The 20,627-nt window shown below is 42.2% G+C and overlaps 1 protein-coding gene and 1 pseudogene across 4 annotated transcripts in view; both read right to left on the bottom strand.

Annotated features, from left to right (window-relative positions):
• Window positions 1-20,627, bottom strand: part of ADK (adenosine kinase) — a 532,303-nt gene that overhangs the window by 31,783 nt on the left and 479,893 nt on the right. For all 4 annotated transcript variants that reach the window (XM_084845185.1, XM_084845186.1, XM_084845187.1 and 1 more), the window contains one exon: window positions 10,927-11,013. In XM_084845185.1, coding sequence (XP_084701311.1) covers window positions 10,927-11,013 — 87 coding nt within the window. The remainder of the gene's footprint in view (window positions 1-10,926; window positions 11,014-20,627) is intronic.
• On the bottom strand, window positions 17,206-18,344 carry LOC146350553 (uncharacterized; annotated as a pseudogene).

The following is a 20,627-nucleotide window of genomic DNA, read 5'->3' as shown; positions in this document are numbered from 1 at the left end:
CACTCTGCACAGGCTCAGGATGCTTTTGTTTGCACAAAAGTGGAGGAATTGGGGCTAGCCTCTGCCCCCCCACTCTACCCCCTTCTCTTTGCGAGGTGGCCTGCTTTACCATTCTGGCTGGGTCTATGTGCCTTCTAGACCCCTCCACGAGAAGGTCCTCCATCAGTGCCACGACTCCCCCACCGCTGGGCATTTTGGCTTCGCCAAGACCCTGCACAGAGTGACGCAGGATTTTTGGTGGCCTCATGTGTGTTGGGACATTAAGACCTATGTCGCCTCCTGCTCACCCTGTCAGCGGGTGAAGGCCCCCTCAGGCAAGCCCACAGGCTTGCTTCACCCCCTGCCTACCCCCTCAGGACCTTGGAAACTGCTCTCCCTTGACTTCATCACTGACTTGCCTCCCTCACATGGTATGACCACCATTCTGGTGGTGGTGGATTTGTTTTCTAAGATGGCCCATTTCATCCCCTGCTCTGGGTTGCCCACAGCCAGGGAGATGGCGGAGCTGTTTTTGGTGCATGCTTTCTGGCTCCACGGATGGCCCGAGGGTCTCATTTCGGATAGGGGGGCCCAATTCGCTGCCCATTTCTGGAGGGAGCTACTTGTGCTTCTCCATGTGACGCTCTGTGTTTCCTCCGCCCACCATCCACAGACGGACGGTCAGACCGAGCGCACCAATGCAACTCTGGAGCAATATTTGCGCTGTTATGTCAATTACCAGCAAGATGACTGGTTTTCCTTGCTGCCTCTCGCAGAATTTGCTTATAACAATGTCTGCCATGCTTCCACCCACCAAACTCCATTTTCGCCAATTTTGGTTACCACCCCAAGGCTTTCCTGTCCACCTTAGCGGCCCATGACTTTTTAGAGGAGTTGCGAGCGGTACACCACCTCTTACGGGACTCCCTCGAGCAAGCCAAGACAGCCTACAAGGCCTCTGCGGACCGGCGGCGCCAGCCGGGTCCATCTCTGCAACTGGGGGACTGGGTTTGGTTGTCCACCCAATACCTCCCCTCTCACTCACCCACAAGGAAGCTCGCGCCGCGCCACATGGGGCCTTTCCAGATTACGGCCCAGATTAACCCTGTTGCTTTTCACCTGGCTCTCCCCTACTCCATGAAGATCCATCCTGTTTTTCATCAGTCCTTGCTATACCCCCTGTTTTCTGGTGACCCTCATCGCTTGGTTGGTTCCCCCCCACGGTCAGTGCTGGTGGAGGGGGAGGAGGAGTTTGAGGTTATGGAGATTCTGGACGCCCGCCTTTCTCGTGGCCGCCTGCAATATCTAGTGGACTGGAAGGGGTACGGGTCAGATGAGCGAACCTGGGAACCTGCGGAAAATGTGCATGCTCCATTGCTGCTGAGGCGCTTCCACCAGCTGTACCCCCACAAACCCGGGGCCCCAGGGGAAGAGCACAAGGGGGCCCTCATGGGAGCGGGGATGATGTCAGGGTGGAAACTGAGCCGACAGAAGCCCAGAGCAGTTCTGATTCTGAGGAGGATCAGTAATCCGTGGGAGAGGAGCCAGCTCATCCCTCACAGTCACAGCAGCTGGCAGAGATTCCTCCTGCCGGCATTCCTGGGATAGATAGTGATCCTAGCAGTGAGAAAGTGCAGGAGGGGAGCTTGCTAGATGCTTGACGCAGATGCAGGGAGCGACGAGTGATGGAGGGCGTGGAAAGGAGGCGTAGCGCCCGTTTGGCGCGCAAGCAGCGGCCACCTCCCGTGGACCCAAGGGAAAGAGGTAGTCAACTGCCTACTCGGAGCATAGTCTACTCTGATGTTCCTTGCTTAGTCGCTGGTGATTAGCATCTGAAAGAGTCATCAAGTTGTAAAAGGATTAAAGCCTTGAAAAGAATCCTTTCGTCTGTGTCTTGAGTTGGCTATTGGAGTGTCCTGAAAGAGGCCGCTAGGGCACTCCTGACAAGTGGTACAAGGCTCTTCACCTATGGATGTGGCGTACTCGGGTTTCCTGGACAAGGCATTGGCCTGCCAATTCTGGGAGTGCAGAAGGTACGTCACCTTGAAATTGAATCGGGCAAAGAACAGGAACCACCACATCTGTCTCTGGTTTAACTTCTGGGCTGTTTGACGATATTCCAGGTTATGATGATCTGTGCCAACATCCACAGGGTGTGAGGTGCCTTCCAAGAGGTGCCGCCAGGTCTCAAAAACAACCTTAATTGCCAGGAGCTCCTTATCCCAAATTGTATAGTTCTGTACAGCCAGTGTCAGTTTCCAAGAGAGGTAGGTGCAGGGCAGAAGATGGCTGTCGGTTCAGGAGGGCTGAAGTAGCACAGCCCCAATCACCACACTAGAGGCATCTGTTTCCACCATGAATGGAGTGTGGGGATTGGGGTGCTGCAAGATGGGTTCAGATGCAAAGCGGTCCTTCAGCCACTGGAAGGCCAGTTGGGCATTTGGGCCCCAATGGAATGGGGTCCTGCCCCAGAGCAGGTCAGTAATCAGAGCGGTGATCTTGGCGAAGTGTGGGATGAACCAGTGGTAGTAATTCGCAAACCCCAGGAATCTCTGGACATCCTTCCTGTTTTTTGGAGGAGAGCACAGTTTCCACTTTGGAATTGTCCATCTGCACCCCACCAGGAGAGATGTGGTGGCCTAGGAAGTCTACTACTGAGAGGTCAAAAACACACTTTTCCAGTTTGACATAGAACCGGTGCTCCTGCAACCACTGTAGCACAGCTTATGCATGGGCACTGTGTGCTGTCTGGGCAAGTGGATAAAAAAATTGTCTAGGTAAATAATGACGATGCGGTCCAGATAGTTCTGGAAAACATCATTCATGAAATGCTATAAGACACTAGAGGTGTTGTAAAGTCCAAAAGGCATGATGGTGTATTCATAATGGCCATTCATCCCTAGCACAGATCCGGACCAAATTGTAAGCCCCCCTTAGGTCCAATTTGGTGAAAACCTTGGCGATCCGGAATCATTCCAGAAGTTCAGGTATGAGCAGCAGAGGATACTGGTTGCAAATGGTGATCCGGTTCAGGGCCCAGTAGTCGTTACAGAGGTAGAGTTCACTGCATTTCTTTTTAACAAACAGGACAGGAGCACCTGCTAGGGAGGTTGAGGGGTTATGAAGCCCCAAAAAAGATTATTTTCCAGGAAGTCCCATAAGGCCACAAGTCCTGGCTCTGAGAGTGAGTAGATCGAGCCATCAGGGATGGGGGCTCCAGGAACTAACTCGATAGCATAGTCATGGGGCCAATGAGGAGGCAGGTGATCTGCTTCTTTCTTATCAAAGACATCCTTGAAATCCCGGTACTTAGCCAGGAGGGAGCATGAGGGTGCCAGGAGTTCTGGATCTGCTGCCGCTGATGCCCGCTCAGGCCAGCAATGTTCCTGGCAGCAGTCTGAAGCAAAGAGTAGTTCCCTCTAGGACCAGGAGATCCAGGGAACATGAAGCGTGAGCCAGGGCATGCCCAGGACTAATGTGAAGTTGGGTACTGCAGCCAGGTAGAATTGAAGTTGCTCTGTCTGACCCTGAATTTCCAGGGTTGGAGGCACTGTCTCATGTGATAGGGCCTGACTGGAGCAATCATCCATCGATGGTTTCTACTGGGTGTGGCATCTCCAGCCAGTATGTGGGGATGTGATGGCAATGGGCGAATTCGGCATCCATAAAGTTACTGGAGGCCCCGGAGTCTATCATGGTCCCTACCTACCAGGTCTCATTGTTATTGCCCCATAAGGAGGTTGCCACAAGCAGGGGCTGCTGGCAGGTTCCATGGGGCTCCCGGGAGTGGATCAGGCTCTCCCACCCCAGTCCAAGGAGCCCTTCTAGGTCTGGGGTTGGTTGTTTTCCTGGGATGTGGGTCTGGGATGCTGACCATGTGTTACATTCCAAGAAGCAGGTAAATAGTTTAAAAGAACATTTACATCAGTAAATATTAAAGAGCTTTCCAATACAAAATTTATCCGTACAATAACTTCCTCCCAAAAGGAGATGGCCATTGGGCATTTCCAAAACATATGAATAAAAGAAGCATTAACTGCATTACACCTCCAACAATTAGCCGAATTTGACAAGCCTTTACTAAAAAGACATTGTGGTATCCAATAGACACGAAACAAGAGCTTTTGCTGAATAAGGCGTAACCAAAGATCCATTGAAATGTCCGACACAGACGCCAAAATGGCAGTCCATTCATTAAACAAAATAGGACGTTTCAATTCCCTGTCCCACTCCTGCTGTAAACCACTTGTATCATATTTATTCATTGGTAATAAATATTTATAAACATGAATCATAGGTCGATACATCTGATCAGCTTCAATAAGTATTTCCAATAGCGAAGGAGACTCCGAGGCAGTAAAAGCAGCGGGGATGAATCTAGATACCAACAAATGTTTCAACTGCAAGTACTGCCATTCCGATGAAGCCAGCAGATCAAATTGATCTCACAAAGTTGAAAATAACAAAACCTCATCATCAACCCCCACTAACTGATCTAAAATAAAGATCATCTTATCTGTCTAGGTCCGCCATAAAAAAATTTCTTGCGAATTCTTAAATCTGGATTTCTCCATAAAGTCAGTTTAGCATGGCAAAATGGATCAAACTGTAAGTGACGTGACATTATACGCCAAACTTCCCTAACTGCCAAAATTGTGGGAGGAGCTCTGTCTACCTTAGTATGTCGAGAACCTAATGCCATCCATTTAAAGAGAGGCTCCAGACAAGAAGATTCCAATAGATTCCACAGAGGAAAATCTAATTTGAGTGGAAAAGACCAAAATTTAGTAGAGGTCAGCAAATAGGCCCAATGGTACATAGCTAGATCCAGAAAACCAAACCCGCCTTCATTAATTGGAAGTTGCATGCTTTTTAAAGATATTCTTGATGGAGAGGAACCCCAAAAGAATTTACAAAACAAAGCACTGAGTTTTTGGAAATATTTGCCAGGTATAAGTATAGGGATCCCACGTATAACATAAATAATTCAGGGTATGGTAATTCGTCTTAAGTGTATTCACCTTATCCCATAAACTCAACTTTAAAGATGCCCATCTATCTATATCTTGTGAAATATCATTAATCAATTTGTTTAAATTTAAACTAATCATTTGGGACATATCTCTAGGAATAATTATTCCCAAATAAGTAATGAACTCTGGGCACCGTCGAAATTGCCAGTTGGCTAATATATTATAGTATATCCTATGTCCAATTGGCATTATTTCCAAATTTGAGTAGTGCTGAAAGAGAACATAAGGGAAATGGAGAGATGGCCAACTCATATTATGAGGATCTACACTCATGGGCATCCACAGGAAAGGGCGAGGGCTGGCAATTGACCCCCTGCGGCTGAGCCATAATCTCCAGATTCCCAGCTTTCATTAAAAAAAAGCAAGTCGTAGAACCTGAGATATGAAGCAAAATGTGCAGCCACTATTCTGCCTATTGATTTTGTGAGAAACTAGCCTGCTCCCACCTTTTAGTGTTTTTAGTCAATGAATGAAGTCAGAGCAATGGTTATCACCCCCCCCCCAAGTGTGTTAAGCCTTTTTGGGGTCTTCCCTGTTAGGAAGTAAGTGCAGCGTAATAAAAAAACAATTTCCTGTAGCTGGGTTTGGGCAGTAATGTGTCTACCAAAAAACAAAATGTAGCAGCAAAGACAGGAGTTAATGCTCTTTTTAACTTGGGTCTTGTTAATATTTTTTTTATGGGTTTATAAAAATTTAAACGTTACCTTGACAAAGTTCATTATTATTATACCCATACTGAAGGATGCAGTGTTGTGGCTGAGAAAGTGTGGGTCACACAAGACCTGCAAAGTAGCCCAAGTGTTGTTATTCCCATTTTGCAGAGAAATGTGTGTTAGAGTGGTGTATGACAACTGTTGTTGTTGTTTCAAAGAAATGCAGATGGGGCATTGCAATTTATTAAAGCTTAGAATGGGTCGTTGTGAGATATATATTTTGTCTATGGTTGCACATTTTTAAAAAGCCCTGATAGCAATAAGAGCCCCAATATAGCTTTAAGACAGCCTGCCATTTTTAGCTCTTGCTAAAAGGCCATGTGGAATCTCTCCCTAATTCTCTCTTAGTGTTGGCCTTGGAGCTAAGACAGTATGCCACACAGCTCTACCTAAGTTAGGGTTTTCTCATATTTTGTTGAAATAAAGAACACTGTTGTGAAGGTACCTGAATCTATTGTGTGTTGTTGCAAAGTAGCTCTCTGAGGGAACAGTACTGACTCCATTTTGAGACACAGCCAAAAAGCCAGATGTCTTCATCCCCAGCCTCAGCAAAGGTGGGAGAAAGGCACAGGAACGGGGTTGAAAGCATCATGCAAGACTAGATCAAGCAATTCAGTTTCTAATGGACTTCTTAAAATGCATTCCCCAAAGGCAAAGATGGGGGTAACAATTCAACAAAACATGAACTTGCTGGACAGCAAAAGTGATATCTGGCAAGTTATCTAGTCAACTACCTGCAATATGCTCCCATTGTAGAACTCCAGCCTTGACACCTGTCTTTAAGGCAGTCATTAACATGCAAAGTCATCTTTTGTTAAAAGAGTAAGAGATAGTAAGTAGGACTTCTGTTTCCAGTAAGCACAGCCATCATTCCCAAGCACCCTCTTTTGTTACATGAGATGGAAGGCCAACTCAGTCTTTATCCCATAGCAAGCAGCACCATTTCCAGTGCCTATGAGCAGTGTCTGGCTCAACAGAGTTGTGATGTCACTGCCTTTCTCTGAACTGTGTAAGAAGCCTCAGGTTGGGCCAGTCTGAATCCCACTCTTCCCAGAGGTGTGGGGCCATGCTGCTGAAATCACTAGGTCCTTCACCTGCTGAAATCAGTCTCTCTCCTCCCAGAGGAAAGGATCCATGCTGAAATCACTAAGCTCTTTGCTTGCCAGAGCAGGGTGCCAACAGTGGGTGCTTTGCCTCCCCTAGTCAAGGCTCTCTGCTTTCCTTCCTCGTCACCCGAGACCAGAAATTGCAACGGACACTAGTTCCAGTCTGCAGGAAAGGGCTTCAGCCGAAGGAAAGGTATAATGGTTTTTAGAAGGTCTTAGGACAAACTGTAGCCTCCACCCCTGATTTCACGTGTGTGTGTGTGTGTGTGTGTGTGTGTAGGCTTCAGGCATTGAGAATACTCCTTTCTACAGTCTTGAAAGCTGCTTTTAGGCCTTCAGCTCAGCTTCCACAAGAATGCAGTACATTTCCCCACCAAAGCATAACTTGGTGAAGGCTGGAGCATCCCCAATTGGTCTTAAGTGTTAAATCCATTTGCTCAGCTAATTCCCCCAAAACTAGCTTGTGCATTTGAATCTTTGTAAATCCCAATGAATGTGCCATTGTAGTGTTATCCTCTCCAACAGTGTCTGAGTGTGAATCTCTTTGGGAATTGCCTTCTTAGCCATAGACGCTCTATTGCCAATGTCTAAAGATTCCTTATAAGTGGGTGTGTGAGTCTCATTAGAACATGTGCAAGTTTGTACTCGGTCTAACTACAGCATACCATGTAACAGTGTTGCTTGTAGAGAGTAGAGCCTAGCAGTGAGCTGCAGCTGAGCAGGACAGTATTAATATTGAACCTCAGTATTAACAATGCCCTTCAACCCTGTAATGGCCTTTGACCCAAAAGGCCATTACAGGGGTGAAGGGAGTCATGGAAAGAACTGAGGGTTTCAGCTGTGGGTGGAAAAATAATGCCTGGACACCAGGTCTACCCACTGAGAAACAACAGGGGTAGACCAAGAATACAAATTTCTCAGAGGCCAGGTCTCAGGCCAGGTCAAATTTCTCAGAGGCCATATTGATGTTCAACCATCAGATCTACCCGAAATAGTAGACTTGTTCTCTGATGCTATCAGAGCTTTTAAAAAATGTGAACCATGCACCAAATGTACAGTTCAAGGACAAGTATGCAATTCCAAAAGAACATTGCTGTAGTTCAAAACTCAAGCCATGCAAAAGTTCTATTGTTAGCTGATGTAAAAAGTGGCTGATAACAATGTCAAAAGTAAAGTGAGTAGTCCAGCGTCCTCTAGAACCCTAAAACCTGATCAGGCACACTCATCTCATTTCTCCTTCCATTGCTAAAGACACTCCCCACAGACTCCACTGCTACTCTAGGGCTGCTTTCCCCAACCTGGTGCCCTTCAGTTGTTTTGGACTGCCAACTCTAATCGGCCCCAGCTAGCATGGCCAATGGTCTGGAATGCTGGGGTTGTAGCCCAAAACAACTGGAGGGCACCAAGTTGGGGAAGACTGTTCTAGAGAGTGTTCACCAATGTTTCCAAGATGAAGGAAATCATTCTAGGACGAGTCACGTGAAGTTGTCAATGTTACAATAAGGGCAATGATGCCATAAAATATATGATGATATTATGTGGACAGTTGTACTGTGTCTGTGAATTTGGTATTTTTTTTTCTCTTGTTCCTAAGTGTGTGTGTTTGTTATTCTTCACTCCAAATAAAGTTTTGTTGGAGTTCATGATGCTTCTTGAATATAACATTCTTCAGCATTAGGGATGTTCAATTCCCAGGATCTTCTACTACTCTGTGTAGGCTTCTAAATGTCATGGAATGTGATACTCGGCAACAAAGAGTGCACACGGGGAAAATGCACAGGTGTGTTGTAGAGGTGTGCTCTATGCATGCAAATTAAAACCACAAACTGCGGTGCAGCTCCCCGCCACTCCCAAACTGGAAAATTCCTGTAGATGCTCATGATTGCCAGGTGTTCAGGGGGTGAAACCTGAGAGATAACAGATGATGCTTCAAAGGTTAGGGATAAAGCCTGGTGGGACAGTAGGGGAAGGTTCTTAATAGGTGCTTTAATAGTACAGAGCCTGATGGTAGTGGGGGCAGAGCCAATAAGCAAAAGCTCACAGACCAAGCAGAAAATACCATGACTCCTCATCTTGAGATTTTTGTTTGTCCTCTGAAAAACCTGATGGGGAGGTTAAAATGCTGAAACCTAGCATGGTAGTTTGAGGAAAACTAGGGTCTAATAGAATGCTTTGAGGCTTTTAAAAGGTAAAGGTGTCCCCAACCAGTCGTGTCCGACTCTAGGGTGTGGTGCTCATCTCCATTTCTAAGCCGAAGAGCCAGCGCTGTCCGAAGACGCTTCTGTGGTCATGTGGCTGGCATGACTGAACACCAACGTGCACGGAACGCTGTTACCTTTCCCGCCGAGGCGGTACCTATTTATCTACTTGCAATTCCTTGCTTTCGAACTGCTAGGTTGGCAGGAGCTGGGACTGAAGACGGGAGCTCACTCTGTCACGCGGCACTCGGGTCTCGAACTGCTGTCCTACTGACCTTCCGGTCTGCAGTTCAGCATCTTAACCACTAAGCCACTGTGGCCACTTACTTTTACTGACACTAATAGAATGTTTTTCATCAGGGAAAATAATTCTAGGACGAGCCATGTGAAGTTGTCAATGTTAAGATAAGGCCAGTGATGCTGGGGAATGCTAGATGTTGTAGGACTTTTTTCAGTCCAAACATGCATAGGATTGCACCTTTAGGATCTTACTGACACTACAACCTTCAAAATGCAACAGAATACAGAATATCATTGCAATAGACAGAGACTGCTTTCAACAAGACAACCTTTCAGCTAGACCAAGTTTTTGTTTTTGTTGAGGCATTTTGAACCATATATATAGAGATATTTGTTTATTGATTGATATGTACCCCGCTTTTCTATCAAGAAAATGGCACTCAAGTCAGCTTACAATAATAAATACAATTGGATTAAAACAATAATAAAATGAATGCACAAAAACATAATTAGAAACAGAGCAATAATGAATAAAAACTGCATTTAACCTAACAGACCCACTTACACGCCAAAGGCCTGCTTGAATAAAAATGTCCTTGCCTGCCAGCACAAGGACTGCAGAGAGGGAGAGAGCCTAGCCTCCCTCAGCAGGGAGTTCCACGGCCTGGGAGCAGCCACTGACAAGGCCCTCTCTCGCATTGCCACCAAACATGCCTCTGAAGGCAGCGGTACCAAAAGAAGGGCCTCTTCTGAAAATCGAAAGCCCTGGGCAGGCTCGTATGGGAGAAGGTGGTCTTTCAGGTAGCCTAGTCCCAAGCTGTATAAGGCTTTATGGGTCAGCATTTTGAACTGTGCCCAGAAACAGACAGCTAGCCAGTGAAGCTGTTGTAACAAGGAAGTCATGTGCTCCCTATAACTGGCCACAGTCAACAGTCTGGCCACAGCATTCTGCACCAGGTGAAGTTTCAAACAGTATTCAAAGACAGCCTGGCATAGAGCACATTACAGTAGTCCAAACAGGATGTAATTATGGCGTGCATGACCATGGCCATCTCTAGGAATCGGCGCAGCTGGCGCACTAGCCAACTGCTCCTCCTCCTATTTTTGATGCCAAAAAATAATATGGTTGCAAACAGAACTAACAGTAGCAGCAGATGTTATTCTACATCTCACTTTTAAAATATTTAACTCTTTATAGTCTTTTCACATTTATTTGCACATCAACATTCCAGGAAGCAGTTTCACTAAGAAACAAAATATAGTTCAAACATTACACTCAGTTATTTACATACGCTTTAATATTCACTACAGCCTGTTTAAAAGAAGAGCAATGTGCTAACATTTTAAAGCCAGGAGGGATTCTGAGTACACTACATAAGGTATTTGATGCAGCTTGTTTATGCAACATTCTGGCAGATACAATTAATTTTGTGAAAACAATGAGGATGTTGCATAATAGCAAATTATCTTTAAAGGCACAAAACACATTTTTTCCTAAGAGAATTAACAGTCCATTAAAACACAATCTTAGGATGCAAATGAAAGTTTGAAAAGAACAATGTGACATTCTACATTGGAGGGGGAAAAATACCCTCTAATGAAGAAGTGGGGGATGGGGGAGCACTTCAAGTAAAGCAATAATCCAGATAGTACATACCTCCCACAAATGCATCTCCAGCTCCATTGGTGTCAACGATCTCACTCTGGTCGCTAATTAAAACTGGGAAAGCTTTTACTTCACTTTCTACAAGGAAAAATAAAACGGGGGGGGCAGTCTTAAAAGTATATTTGGTAAGTATATTTGTATATTTTATATTGTATTGTATATTGTATAGATAAAGTATATTTAGTAATTACAACATTGTAAAGAAACAATGATCACTACATAAACTCATATGATATTAGCATGGATTAGAGCTTCTGTGGTCCATGGAGTCCATAAAAGAGACTTAAAATTATCTGGAATGTGAAAAAGAAGTAAAGAGCATGGCAGTTATACCCTTCTAGGAGGAAAAAAAACACCATGGGACTACATCTCATAAAAAATGAACCTGGATACTGAATACATTTAGTTTTACAGCCATAATAGAAACATTTTCTAGCCATCTTTCTGCAATTCTGCTGGCATTCTACGTTGTAGTTTAAAAATGGTGTTTTTGAATGTACCATTCTCTATGTAACTTACTATGTATGGGTACAATAACTTTAGAGTGCTGGGGTCACAGATTAAATACCCACTACTAATAAATCAGCTGGGGCATTCCAGGGGGTAATGTCATACGGATGTGATAAAACTATAATTACCACCTTGTTAATGTGTAAATTAAGAGAGTAAAAAGGAGCTTGTACAAGTTCTGCCTTGTCAATGAGCATCAGAGAAACAGAGTGGATTGCGCGTTGGTAGGCAGTAATAATAAGATGAAAGAACAAGCATCCCCATCACTCACTGTCACAGGAGATCACCAGAACTTTCTTTACCGTTTTTTTTAATATATATATATATATATATATATATATATATATTTAGGTAGACTATCAGGACAATGCAGCATGAAGCAACAAATCACATATATTTTTTAGAATGTTTAGGAAGATAAGCAGCATCCAAAATAGTTCATACAGGGAAGTAAAATAACAAAAGCACTTCAGAACTCTATCTTTATCTCCAATCTCAATGCCTTCTAACAAGGAGAACTATAGTAGGGCTGTCACTGGATTAAAGAAATCTTAAGGTGTAACCCTATATACACACTTACCTGGAAGCAGACCCTACAGAGCTTAAGAGGGCTTACTTAAGAGTAGGCATGCGCAGGATTGCAGCGATAGTTGCTTAATCACATGACTTTAATAGTTTCATTATTCAATTAAATTTATATAAATTGCATATGAGAAAAACGATAGCATATCTCTGCCTACTTTTAGATGATGCATCTGTCTCTCACAAGACGGAATGCCTCTTCTAAGATAGTGCTTGAAATCTGCAGGTTTTATAAGTCCTTGTATGAAAAATGAACTTAACATGTTTAAAACCTGTAGAATCCTTAAGTGCGGGTAGTTTTTTAATTGATCAAAACGCTTTTAATTCATTAATCTAACCAAATCAACTAAATGCTTTTTACAAGCATTTTTGCTACCTCAAGGCAGTAAACTCCCATTGACGGATCTGGGGGAGTGTGGGAAGATGGTGACAAGGAAGGTTGTTCCTGCTTTGAGCTCTGCAGTCTAACTTTAGTTTGTTTTAATTTGACTGATTTGTCTGCTTCTGTCAACCTCAGTATTTCTGAGAGGCTCTCTGAACAGTTTCTGAATAATCTGTATCACTTACAGCGCTCCTATTTTTATTTTTTTTTTAAAACAAACAGTATTTACAACTATGCAAGTAAAAGGGAGTTAACCACCCACGATGGGGAGGACGCATAATGACAAGCAGTAAGAAAGCATTTAATTCTGTTACTAATTATTTGAGCTGTTTGAATGCATGTATTTATTGTCTAAGAGTATATATGTATCTGGAATTTAAAATACGCGATATGGTGCTTACCAGGAATGACTACAAGGCCTTGGGAATGGAACCTGCTGCTGGTGACCTCTTTATGGGCAAACGCAAAAAACAAGAAAAGATTACCTTGTGTGTTTTTTTTAAATAAAGAGTGTGCTGGTGGAGCTGAGGCAGTGGTCTCAAACTCCCCAAATTTTGTTTTGGATTGGGCTATAGCTTATACACACAAATACCAACAGAGGAACCCGTATGTAAAACTCTTGCTGATGAGCTGGCTTTTGCTAAACAGATATCCCTTAAAGGATGAACATAGCCAGCCATGGATAAAAACCAGTTAAATTATGCAATCTTCAGACAAATGCAAGAATTGGGTCAGGATAAAGGGAAAGCAGATCAGAACATGGTTGGTGTACAGGAAGAGAAATCTTGTGCAGAGCGATTGCCAGTCAAGGGTTAGATCTATTTGCTGATGAAGGAGATTGAACATATCAAATTCTTCTTATCTGTGAGTAATAATCTTTTTAACAGCATTGGTGAATAGTATGATTATGCTAAATTCTCTTTTTAAAAATATTTTTATTTATTTTTTATAAATGAAATAAACAATACCAAAATTACCAACAACCTAATCAATACTTCAATCTCCCAACAGTACAATATTCTGATGAGGACACCACAATAACAAAAAGAGAAGAAAAAAGAGGAAAAAAAGAAAAAAGAGGGAAAAAAGAGAAAAAAGGGAAAAGGGAGGAGGAAAGGAAATGAAGAAAAAAAAATGCCTCCCCTCCCCCTCCCCCTTAAAGAATTGAGTTTAAACTCCAACACCCCCCGGCCTCCGATGCCATTCTATTTAAAAAACTGTATCTATAACCTTAACAATCTTAAAGTTTAATAAACAACCTTACATTTCTATATCATATCATCAATCTTATATCAAAGAAACAGGCCTACAATTCATTCCCCAAACCCTATATTATTAGTAATAATAAAAATTATATATATATATATATATATATATATATATAGTATTATATAATAATAACACTTAATATAAACCTTCAACCATCAGTAATCTATTTTATACTAGATATATTATCTATTTTAAAATAAAAAATATAAAGAAAAGCAAGAAAAAATAAAAGATGAAAGAGAGTAAACCAATTCAAATATAATCATTTATCTTCTGAATTAGCCTGGATCATGTAGACTAAACACAAACAGTTAACAAAGCTTGTTTAAAAATTCCAGTTCATGGGGTTGTAACAGAATTCTCATGCATTTTTACATTAAGCCATGCCTCCGCCATTTCATGATTTAGAAACTTCTTCATCTGACCTTCAGACATAATACAAAGTGTAGCAGGATATTTTAAGTAATGTTGTACGTTCATTTATTTTGCCATATTCTTTGTTGGGATAAATTGCCTTCTTTTATTCGCCACCTCTTTGATGTAGTCTGGAAATAACATAACTTTATCTTGTTTCCAGGAAAGGCTTCCAGCCTTCCTTGCCAAACGCAGGATATAATTCTTTGTGGAGACTTTTGCAAATTGAGCTATGATCGTGTAATCAGTCCCTTTGGCATTTGGCACACAAAATGCCTGCTCAATATCAAGTAAATAATCAGACGGAATAGGGAGTATCTCATGCAAAAGTGTATCCACAAAAATAGGCAATTTTACATCATTAGGCAGATTTTTAGTCTCAATAATACGTACATTGGATCTCCTCGTGAAGACCTCCAGCTGAGAGATTCTATCACAGATATTTTTAAAACAAATTCGTGTTGTAATTTCATTTCCTGCCAGTCGGTTTTCAAGCACATTAATTTTCATCTCCATTTTTTGCCTTGATGCATTAATTAAATCTACAGCTCCTTGCAGGGCGGTGATGGAATGTTGGATTAAATTCAGCCTTTTGACTTGTTCCGTAAATTGCAAAGGTAAAGTCTTTATCAGTGTAAATAATTCCCCTATATCTTCTGTTTTCGACACTTTTGACACAGATGATGCGGGGGGAGTAGATGCTAGCTTTCTTCTCCTCAGTGCAGACATGTTTCTCTCAAACAGATCTTGCAGGTCCTCAGATGTTCTCAAATATTGTTAATGTTTCTTAAATCATCCCTCAGAGGTTGTTGATATTTCTTAAAGCATGTATTATTATGGAACATGTCAGCCCTGTTTTCTCCTATAAAATAGGAGTTTCAGTAAAGTTTTTTGCATTGGTAATGCTCTGGGAAGATAATCCTGGAATCCAGCCCCCCCACTATCTCGTGGGAATTACTTTTCTCCAAGATGTTGTCCAGGGCTACTGCCTTGCCCCCCCTTTCAATTCCAGGGGGGAGTTGAAAAGGTTTCTCCACCTTTTAAAAAGCTGTTTGAGAAAGCTCCCGTGGAGTCCCGTGGGAAGCTGCCAGAGTGACATCGGTCCCAGCTGGAAGTCCACAAGTCTGATTAAGCTAAATTCTCAAATAAATAAACCACCAAGCCTAAGTGGAAAAACGAGTAGGACAAAGGATGTAATGAAAAGGATTCGAAACTATAAAAAGGATGCTAAGAATATAAAGAAAGTAAAAAATACCCTAAATTCAAAGAATATAGACAATAAAAAATGAATATTCCTAAATTGTCAGATAAAGACTCTAAACAGAAAGATGACCAAAATACTGGAGAAAGCCCTAGGCAGAAAGCTAACTTTAGGTTCAGGGAGAAAACAAATAGCAAGAAACATCCTGAGGTAAAGCATATACTCATGCTGGAAACTAAAACATACTTTCTTACACACCAAAATTTATTAATACCACTGGAGGCTAAGGGTGAGAGGTTTTGGATATCCATGATCCTTGGACTATTATTCCATCTGAAGGAGTCATTTCCTTAAAGAAGACCATTACTAATAAAAAATGGGATCTGACTATAAGTCGTCAAACGCTGGTAATGAATAATTATCCTAAACCCATGGGCTTATTAACCCAGTATGAGCGAAAACAACATTTGCTAGAGATTCTTAGTACAATAAGTCAGGGTCTGCTTACTATAGCAGACATAAAATATGTGGAGTATATTTTTTATAACCACATCTGAATGTGGAATTACAGTCTCAAGATTCTTACTGTGCCATCTCAGTCACTGGTGACTGAAAGTAAAACAAAGTTAAAAAGCACATCAACAATGGAGAATAATTGTTCAAGAAATCTAATTGATCTTGATTCTCTAAATGAAACATCTAACCATAGTCAAAACAATGATCCAAGTGAGGATGAATTAAAGAAACTTCCCCAAAATGAAAAGGTATCTTTTGTGAAGGAAGAAAAAATGTTAATGAAGTCCTTTTGCACATTACCTTCTCAGGCACAAGATGAAATAATGCTAAGATTCAAATGAGGAGAGCTGAGAGCTTGCCTAAAATAAAAGATTTGCATGAATTGGATGTTTCCATCTCATTTAAACACATAGAATGCCCAAAATGGGAAAGGCAAGATGACTTAGAGACGTCTATGGAACACAAAATTGGTAAAAAGATATCAACTACAGCAGAACTCAACCCATTATTGAATGACAGGCAGATTAGGAGCATTGTAACCTATTTGACAAAAACTGGTAGCTGTGAAGGAAAAGAGTCCATCTCTTGGCTTGGACAAATCATTGTAGAGACATGAATGTTGATATATAACATGAATTTTTGGTTAAAGATTATTTTTTGTCCCATGGGTCTTGCTCCGCTGACTCTGACCGATGCATTCCAATCTTAATGGAAAAAGGTCATTATTGGCAAAATTACAGCATCTGGGCTTCTTGGTTGATGCTTTACACAGCTTTGATATACTAAAGCTAAGGCAGTGATTACACAACATATTAGAGACACTGAATTCCAAAACCATTTGAATCTGATCACCCACTATTCTAACTATTGGTATTATGTACGAGCATGTAAAATGTCAAATTATATGTCAAATCTGCAAATTCCCAAATACAGGAAGGCTTTTATGCTAGTTAGATTAAATGTCCTACCTCCCGCACTTTTGGAAGGCAGATATAATAAGATCTCCATTCAAGAGTGAGTATGCCCATGTGCCATGGAAAGTGTGGAAATGGAAGCCCATGTACGGTTTCACTGTTTTTTTTTATCATGACCTCCAAAAAGGTTATTACTCCTATTCTTTCTAAAAACCAGGAAGGTCTGAAGCATTTTATTTAAAATATTTACTATCAGACTGGAATTCTCAGGTCACTCATAATATAGCACATTTCTGTGCATCTGTTATTTCTTGTAGGAATGTGATGATAAATCAAGGTTAATAAATTCTTGCAGAGGTTATACAGGGTGTTTCAAAATGATGGACCCAATTTCAAAGCAGTATATTTCACGATGGCAATATGTTACAATTATACCAAAAGTTACAAACGGTTTAATGAGTTATCAAGTTTTACTAACCATTTTATAAATGCTCTATGTGCCCTCCACCTGCTGTATAGACAATATCGAGAAGATAGTTGAATTTGTCCCAAATGCCTCTCAAAGTGTCTTCTTTCACTGAAGTCACCACTGCCGTGATTCTGTTTTTGAGGTCATCCAGATTAGTCATTAATGCTGGCACAAAAACACGTTCTTTGACGTATCCCCACAAGAAAAAGTCGCAGGGTGTAATGTCTGGAGATCCTGGGGGCCAAGAGCGTAGCGCCAAGTCTTGGGGTCCCAAGCAGCCTATGCAACGTTGAGGCAGTGTGTCATTTAGAAAACACCGAACCTGCAGCTGCCAATGTGGCGGTGCTCCATCTTGCTGAAAAATGAAGTCATCGGAATCTTCATTAAGTTGTGGAAAGAGCCAGTTCTGCAGCATTTCGAGATATGTTTGCCCTGTAACTGTGTTTCCCTCGAAAAAGAAAGGGCCATAAACCCTTTTTTGAGAAATGGCACAAAACACGTTCACTTTTGGGTAATTACGCTCATTCTCTATCGTTTCGTGTGGATTCTGTAATCCCCATATGCGCACATTGTGTCGGTTAACTTTACCGCTTAGATGAATTACTAAAAATCAAACGTGGTAAGAAGCTGTCGTCCTCCATGTTCTGTAACATCGCATCACTAAATTCTACACGCTTTGCTTTGTCACCTGCACGAAGAGCCTGTACCAATTGAAACCGGTATGGCCTCATGATTAAACATCGCCTTAACACACGCCAGACAGTCTTATGAGGGATCGCAAGTTCTCGGCTGGCATGACGAGTGGACTTGCGCGGGCTACGCTGAAAACTCTCTTGAATTCTTCTCACGTTTTCCTCTGAAGTGCGTGGTCGCCCTGTGCTCTTCCCCTTGCATAAACAGCCTGTTTCCTCAAATTGTTGGTACCAATGACAAATGCTCTTTGGCATTGGTGGATCAATGCCAAAACACCGTTGAAACGCACGCTGCACCGTGATTGTGGATTCGGCCTTGCTGAACTGCAGAACGCAAAACGACTTGTGTTGCGGGGTCGCCATCTTGCAAATGACTGACGCTAGGGGCCGTTTGTGCGCTGAGAGAGGCATCTAGCAGTAATCATTTGAAACTCTATGCCCCACCCTTTCAAGTGGCAAGAGTTTCATTTATGGGCGGTTTGTGGTTGCAGAGATATAGCGATTTCAAATCGGGTCCATCTTTTTGAAACACCCTGTATTATAATTAATATTATGTTTATGAGATTTTATATTTTAGATATGTGATTTTGTCCGTTTGTTTAAACATTGTAATTGTAATTGCTATTTTAACCCGTTTTTAAGTGATATTTCTTCCTTTGATTTTAACCTGGATAGTTTATATAGATGTTGTAATTGAAACTATCTTTTAACTTGCTGGTCTATTACCGTAATAAAATTGATTGATTGTATAAGAAGCATGCAAAATAGTTCATACAGGGAAGTAAAATAATAAAAGCACTTCAGAACTCCATCTTTATCTCCAATCTATATGAGTCTTAGTTGATCAAAATGCTTTAATTCATTAATCTAACCAAAACAACTAAAGTCTGTAGCTCTGTTTTTTACGCATGGTTGTCAGCCAGCTAAACAGGTGCCTCACATTCTTCCCTTCAGAAAGTTGACGTATGAACTTGAACCACCTCCATTTCCAGTGTATTCATAGATATATTCTGATGTGTTGCAACAAAGGAAATGCAAATATTCATGGGAGATCTTTTTCACCTTTCCCTGTAATTTTCTGTAAATTAGAACCAAAAGTGAAGAGGACACAAAGAAACTGATAGGAATTTAAGGGAGGGAACTGGGCTGCAAGCCTATGCATATTTATTTGGAAGAAAACTTCACTGGGCTTCCTTTTAAAGATCATAGAATCATAGAATACTAGGTTTGGAAGGGGCCTATAAGACCATCGAGTCCAACCCCCTGCTCAATGCAGGAATCCAAGTCGGAGCAACCCTGACAGATGGCTGTCCAGCCTCATCTTGAATGCCTCCAGTGTGGAAGAAATCATAGAATCATAGGGTTGGAAGGGGCCTGCAAGACCATCGAGTTCAACCTTGAGCCCACTACCTCCCTAGGTCATTGGTTCCACTGTCATATCACTCTGTCAGGAATTTTTTCCTGATGTTCAGCCAGCATCTGGCTTCCTGTCACTTGAGCCCATTATTCTGTGTCTTGCACTCTGGGATGATGGAGAAGAGAATCTGGCCTTCCTCTCTGTGACAACCTTTCAAGTACTTGAAGAGCATTATCATATCTCCCATCAGTTTTCTCTTCTCAAGGCTAAACATGCCCAGTTCTTTCAATCTCTCTTCATAGGGCTTTGTTTCCAATCCCCTGATCTTCTTTGTTGCCCTCCTCTGAACCCTCTCCGGCTTGTCTGCATCCTTCTTAAAGTATGGTGTCCAGAACTGGACACAGTACTCTGGACGAGGCCTAACCAGTGCTGAGTAGAGGGAACTAGTACTTCCCGGGATTTGGAAGCGATGCTCCTATTAATGCAGCCCAAAATAGCATTTGCCTTTTCTGCAGCCACATCACATTGTTGGCTCATATTCAGCTTGTGATCTACCACAGTTCCAAGATCCTTCTCGCCTGTAGTGTTGTTGAGCCACGTATTCCCCATCTTGTAACTGTGCATTTGGTTTCTTTTTCGTAGGTGCAGAATCTGGCATTTATCCCAATTAAATTTCATTCTGTAGTTTTCTGCCCAGCGCTCCAGTCTATCAAGATCACTTTGAATTTGGTTTCTGTCTTCCAAGGTATTGGCTATCCCGCCCAATTTTGTGTCATCTGCAAATTGGATCAGCATTCCCTGCATCTCCTCCTCCAAGTCATGAATAAAAATGTTGAAAGGCACTGGGCCCACGACTGAGCCCTGCAGTACCCCACTCGTTACCTCTCCCCAGCTGGAGAAGATCCTGTTGATAAGCACTCTTTGAGTCCGATTCTGTAGCCAACTGTGGATCCATCTGATAGTTGTTTCATCTAGCCCACTTTTAGCTAGTTTGCTAATCAGGATATCATGGGGCACTTTGTCGAAAGCTTTGCTGAAGTCGAGGTATATGATGTCCACAGCATTCCCACAGTCCCCAAGGGAGGTGACCTGATCAAAAAACGAGATCAGATTTGTCTGGCAGGATTTATTCTTGACAATCCATGTTGGCTTCAAGCAATCTTTGCATTGTTTTCAAGGTGCTTACAGATAGATTGCTTTAGAATCTGCTCCAGAATGTTCCCAGGGACTGATGTCAGACTGACTGGTCTGTAGTTTCCAGGTTCCTCCTTTTACCCTTTTTGAAGATAGGGACAACAATGGCCCTCCTCCAGTCATCTGGCACTTCCCCCGTCCTCCATGATTTCTCAAAAATAGTAAGACAGTGGTTCTGAGAGTTCTTCTGCC

Source organism: Heloderma suspectum, chromosome 3 (genome assembly GCF_057233095.1).
Source record: "Heloderma suspectum isolate Gila_16-S chromosome 3, 16-S_ref, whole genome shotgun sequence".
NCBI classification, from domain to species: Eukaryota; Metazoa; Chordata; class Lepidosauria; order Squamata; family Helodermatidae; genus Heloderma; species Heloderma suspectum.
Note: the sequence above shows the minus strand (reverse complement) of the source record. Positions and strands in the feature narration are given on the sequence as shown.